Here is a 5,329-nt window from a genome sequence, read left to right on the forward strand (position 1 = left end):
TCGTAAAAACTTGGAAGGTCTCGTCCAGCTTGATGGTGAAGCACCTACCGTTTTGTAGGTGATACCTGTCGCACATACCCCGGTCGTCATTGCAGTAATCGCACTCAGGGATCCTATCTTCGTCATACATTTCCTGTGTTCATAATACAAAGACTAAGAATCGACGAAAATTACCAGGAACTCAACACACAGATCACTATTCAGCACGGGTTGACTTTCGGCCTGTCGAGTCTTCCTTGGAAACTCTCATCTCATGTGGTGTATATGGTGGGCACTCCCTCTTTGATATTTTGACAGTCGATGATGGTCGCTCCCCCCTTCGTTCCCGAGTACATTACACCAAAATTTCTAGCACACGAGAAAGAAGGAGAAGCGACCTCGACGACAACATTCGGGATTCTTCCTCTCTCATATATCGACCGTATATGGTGGACACTCCCTCACTGATAGTTGACCATTGGTGATGGTCGCCACTCCTCCTTCACCTAGTGCATTACAAAGTTCTAGCACAAGGAGAAGAAGGAGAAGCGCTCCCCATGACAACAATCAGGATTCTTCCTCTCTCATATATCGACTGTATATGGTGGACACTCCCTCATTGAAAGTTCCACAAGGAGCCCCAACAGAATGAAAGTTAACCCGTTACATATATCGAGCAATGACATAAAAATGGCATGTGTTTTGCCAGAATTTTGTTTAATTCATGTTCCGGCAAATCACGAGCACTTGATATTTCCTACTTTATAGCACAAGTCATGCTGAAATCCATGAATTTTTTGGGCTTGACCTTTGCTAGAATAGGATATATCGAGCGCCTGAAATTTGCACGAACAAAAATGAATCAACATTCCGGCAAAACATAGGCCACTCAGAGGTGTTCCCTACAAAATCATACACATGTCCGAAGAGACAACCAATACATGTTGAAATATCATCATACACATGTCCAAGGAGAAGAGAAGGAGGTGGACTTTTAGCTCACCGGCTCGGCTGTTGAGGAAGTAGAGGAAGCTCTGACGATGATCACTATGAAGCCTGTATATTCCACCGACTGAAAATTTTAGATCATCAAATCTCATGTAGCATTCTTTGATGACAAAGTGATAATGACATAAAAAATAATTAAAGTGTCCACTATATTTCTATATTAAAAACCTATTCGATACCTAAAACATTTGTATATTCAAAAAACCTATTCGATACCTAAAACATTTCTATATTCAAAAACATTATTCGATACCTAAAATATTTAAAGGTGTTTTCTATTCTATTACTAATTTTTCTATTCTATCATTAGTTATAATTTCTTTTCTATTCTATTACCAATTTTTTATTCTATTACTAGTTATAATTTCTACCAACTAAGTGTCCAATACACTTTCTACCAACTAATTTTTTAACTAATTCAGTAAACTAGAAACCATAAAGTAGAAACTACAAAATAATCCAGTAAACTACAAACTATAAACTAATTTAGTTAAATGAGGGAGGAGGCAGGAAGGAGGAGGAGGTGTGGCAGCTGGAGAAGGGAGGAGGAGGACGAGGAGGAGGAGGAGGGGGAGAAGGAGGATGGAGGAGGGGTTGCGGCTGGAGGTGGAGGAGGAGTCTTACCCAGGCTGGCAACGGTGGCAATGGTGTACGGTGGCGCGCGGCGACGGCGGTGAGAGAGAGTGAGCACAGGGAGAGTGAGGTGGACGGTCGGGGGGATAATGCTGTCTAGCAGTAGCGATGGGCCACTTAGCCCACGCTACTGCTAAGCCAGGCCCACGGGGGCCGCAGTGCCCTCGGGGCTAGCCATAGTAGCAACGCGGGCCAGGAACCCGACGCTGCTGCTACCACGTTAGTAGCAGCGCGGGCCAGGCATAGCGCGCTGTTGCTATTGCTAGCCCCCGGGGGCACTATGGGCCCCCATTAGCAGTAGCGCATGTTTGTTCAACCCACGCTGCTGCAACGATTTACCTGCAGCGAGGCTTTTAGAGGCGCGTTACTGCTAACTCTCAGCAACGCGGGCCACCTACCCCACACTACTGCTAAGTATCTACCTATAGACATTTCCCTATTAGTGGTTGGCGCAACCTGGCCTAGTATGTACCATTGATATTTTTAGGGGAGCTCTCACTAGATCCATCACTAACAATAGCCATCTACCGTGGAAGACCACCAGGGGAAGAAACCAACAACCACCGGGTGCAACTCCCGAGCATCAAAGTGAAGCTCCAAAATGATACAAGCCATTCGCCCTTAAGGAAACCCAAACCTAGACCTAGCATATACATAGTCAACTTGCCTCCTCCCTCATCCTCATTCTAGTCGGCGACACCGCTAAAGAAGAAGGGAAGAGGAGTTGATGCAGGCATGCAACTTTCAAGGAGGAAGAGAAGGGGAGAGAAAGAACGAAGTCCATTTGCGACCGCTACAATATAATCTCCCCTTAGAGTGCAAAAAATATAAAAAATAGGTGTGAGCATTGTATCTCTAGTGCACGGCCCCAATTTGATGTGTGGTAGATGGTGGAAAGACCGACTTTTAATATGGGTGTTAGCCAGGGGGTTTCCGAAAATGACCAAAGCTCCCCGGTAGCTCCCATGCGTGAATTTGGCACATCCATCCGAGATCAGACGGTCCATGTTAAAAATTTATACTTTGCACCTCCAATTCTATTAGCACCATGACCCGACATGAGCATTTATGCAACCAGACGAACGTACGACACATCATCAGCCAATTCGTTAATCCACCATGCATAGCGTCGAGGCAACCCTTGTCCAGTGCCCACTGGATTAGATGGCCATTGACACGTCGCCTTGCTGGCAGTGGTGGAGCTACAAACTAAGAGCAGAGAGAGCCAGTCTAAAGAATATCACCCAATTTTTTTGAAATGGCTTAGTGAGGCTTATACTTTGCATTGTCTTTGTTCTGAGTTGGGCCGGCCATGGCACAATTTTGCCCTTACGTAGCTTTGCCACTGGCTCTTGGCTATCAGCGCACAATGCACCCCACATAATTTTCATTTTATTATTGTATTATTGCAGATGCCCAAAGTGTATTACTTCATGGTTGTAATGCCTCCGGGCGGGGTACAAGGCCGCAACAGCTCACATCTAAATTGTCCCCTTATATCAACACTAGTCTGTTTTCACACTTTACGGTTAACTTTGAGGTTCCTTGCGTAAAGTCTTCTGAAAAAGAAGAAAATCTATATTGATATGTGTATTACTTCATGATATACGTGTAACAAATTTACCAAGTACTAGATTCTTCTGAACAAAACAACACGAAATAGATTGTTCATGTCGAACGAGCATGCTGCATGATACGGGGAGAGACATATGCCTCTCTCGTCCAGTACACAAGTTTGCACGTCAGGACACGTGCACTGCAGATACCCAGAGTACACTACATGCATGCGACTGATCAACGTCACGAGGGACTGGCCAGGAAGCCGTACTGTCCATCAGCAGTGCCAGCGCCGTTGGCCGTGGCGGCCCTTGGCATGGCCGCCGGCTCGAACCCGAGCACCCTCGCGCGCTCCACGTAGGCACGCTTCACGCTGGTCCGCTGGTAAACCAGTAGCCCCGCCACGCTGCGACTCGCGTCGGCGCGGAACGGCCGGCCGGAGCCCATGAACCCGTCCAGCAGGTGCAGGTAGGCCTCCAGGTCGTGGCAGCAGGCCGGGCCGGCGTCCGGGCGCAAGCACGGCGAGTCGCGGCTGTCCAGCGTCAGCTCCGCGCCACCCGCGTGCACGTATCCTTCGGCCATCGTCGTCGGTTTCACGAGCCCGGGGACGCGCGTCACCACGTCGCCGGCGTTCACCACGCGCAGCACGTTCACGCCCCGCTCGTGCTGTAGCCGGTCCGCGAACGCGCGGTTGCCTGTCTTCGGGCCGCCGAAGGAAACCACGGAGACGGGCGGCGGCTGATGATCATCTGCAGCGGTGCTGTTACTCGCCGCATCAGCGGCCAGGCACGCGCTTAGCTCGTCGGCGGCGAGGAGGGCCAAAGATGCGCCGAGGCTGTGGCCAACCACCGTGATGCTGAGCTCCTCGCCCTTGTACACCTCGATCAGCCGCCTCACCTCCTCCACAATGGCGTCCGACAGGCTGGGCACGTGGTCGCCGGCCGTCTTGTACAGGCTGAGGAACCCCTTCGCCACCTTGGGCACGTTCTGCGCCGCCGTGGCGTCGTCGCCGTCATCGTCGTCCGACACTGGCACGAGGCCGGTGCGGAGGTTCTCTGCCCACTCAGGGCACGTGGCGGTGCCGCGCAGCACAATGACGATGTCGCGACGGCCCATGCGCCGAACCTCGCGCTCGTTGTCGCAGACGGCGACGTAGCCGGCGAAGCTGGTACGCTGTGTCAGCCACTTGGGCGCTGACCGCCGCTGCACCCACGGCGGGATTGTCAAGGAAGACGTGGCAAACAGGCTGCGCGTCGGCCGGTACGACCGGTCCGGTAGCACGAGCGCGCGATGCTGGCCGCGGCCGTGCGACGGCGACGACGGCATGGAGTGGAACGCCGTGTAGGCGGCCTGCACGAAGTCGCCGTATCGCAAAACCTCGCGGCGGAGGTTCTGGTCGAGCGGGTCGACCAGGCCCTTCCACGCGCCCTCACCGTGGTAACGTCGCCATTCGGCGGCGATGGAGCCCCTGGGCGAGGGCCGCGGCGAGAGCGTGAGGAGCCGCTGCATTTGTGCCAGGCTACGCGGGGACATCTCGTCCGTGGCGGGCCTCCCTGTGAACGGCAGGAACGTGGACAGGTTCAGCGCGTTGAGGAGACCGCCCCGGCGGCCTTTGCGTTCGTCGGAGTCGGTGGTGGTCTCCTCCCTGTCGCCCCCGCCGGGCTCGTCGGCGAGCGCCTTCTTAGGCCGGACTGGGAGCGGGAGCGGCGGCGGGCGGAGGAGGAGGCGGTCGAGGTTGGCGAGGTGCGTCTTTGTACAGACGGCGTTAGGCTTGGTGGTGATGGCCATCGCCGTTGCGTTTGGTTTGAGAGGCGACGGCCGGCTGTGGCGCGGCGGTGCCGCGATAGCTGCCGCGGCGGACATGGCCGGAAAAGCAAAAAAGCGCGCGGGCGCCGGTGCGCCAAATTCGTCGACGTGGAGTGGTTCGAAGGTGGCAATCGCTAGCGTGTGCACAAGCATGTCAAGTGCAAGTGCGGTGGTTTATAGCTAGGCAAGGGGCGCGCGCAAAATGTGCATCACGTGTAGTCGTCACGCGTTGTGCTTTCTTTTGGGTCTGAATCAGGTTACCAAAATCAAGTGCAGTTCTGAACTAAGCGTAGTTCAGATGACTAGATTCTTTGTGGTGAAACATATGCTCATAGAGGTAACATGT

General features: G+C 52.8%; 1 protein-coding gene across 1 annotated transcript; it reads right to left on the bottom strand.

The window, feature by feature from the left end:
* Window positions 1-3,231: 3,231 nt before the first annotated feature.
* LOC119294623 (phospholipase A1-Ibeta2, chloroplastic-like) lies at window positions 3,232-5,111 on the bottom strand. Its single transcript, XM_037572873.1, has one exon. It carries the CDS (start codon window positions 5,038-5,040, stop codon window positions 3,421-3,423), a length of 1,620 nt encoding a protein of 539 aa, XP_037428770.1. The 5' UTR covers window positions 5,041-5,111; the 3' UTR covers window positions 3,232-3,420.
* Window positions 5,112-5,329: the final 218 nt, after the last annotated feature.

This window comes from Triticum dicoccoides, chromosome 1A (assembly GCF_002162155.2).
Source record: "Triticum dicoccoides isolate Atlit2015 ecotype Zavitan chromosome 1A, WEW_v2.0, whole genome shotgun sequence".
In the NCBI taxonomy this organism is placed as follows: domain Eukaryota; kingdom Viridiplantae; phylum Streptophyta; class Magnoliopsida; order Poales; family Poaceae; genus Triticum; species Triticum dicoccoides.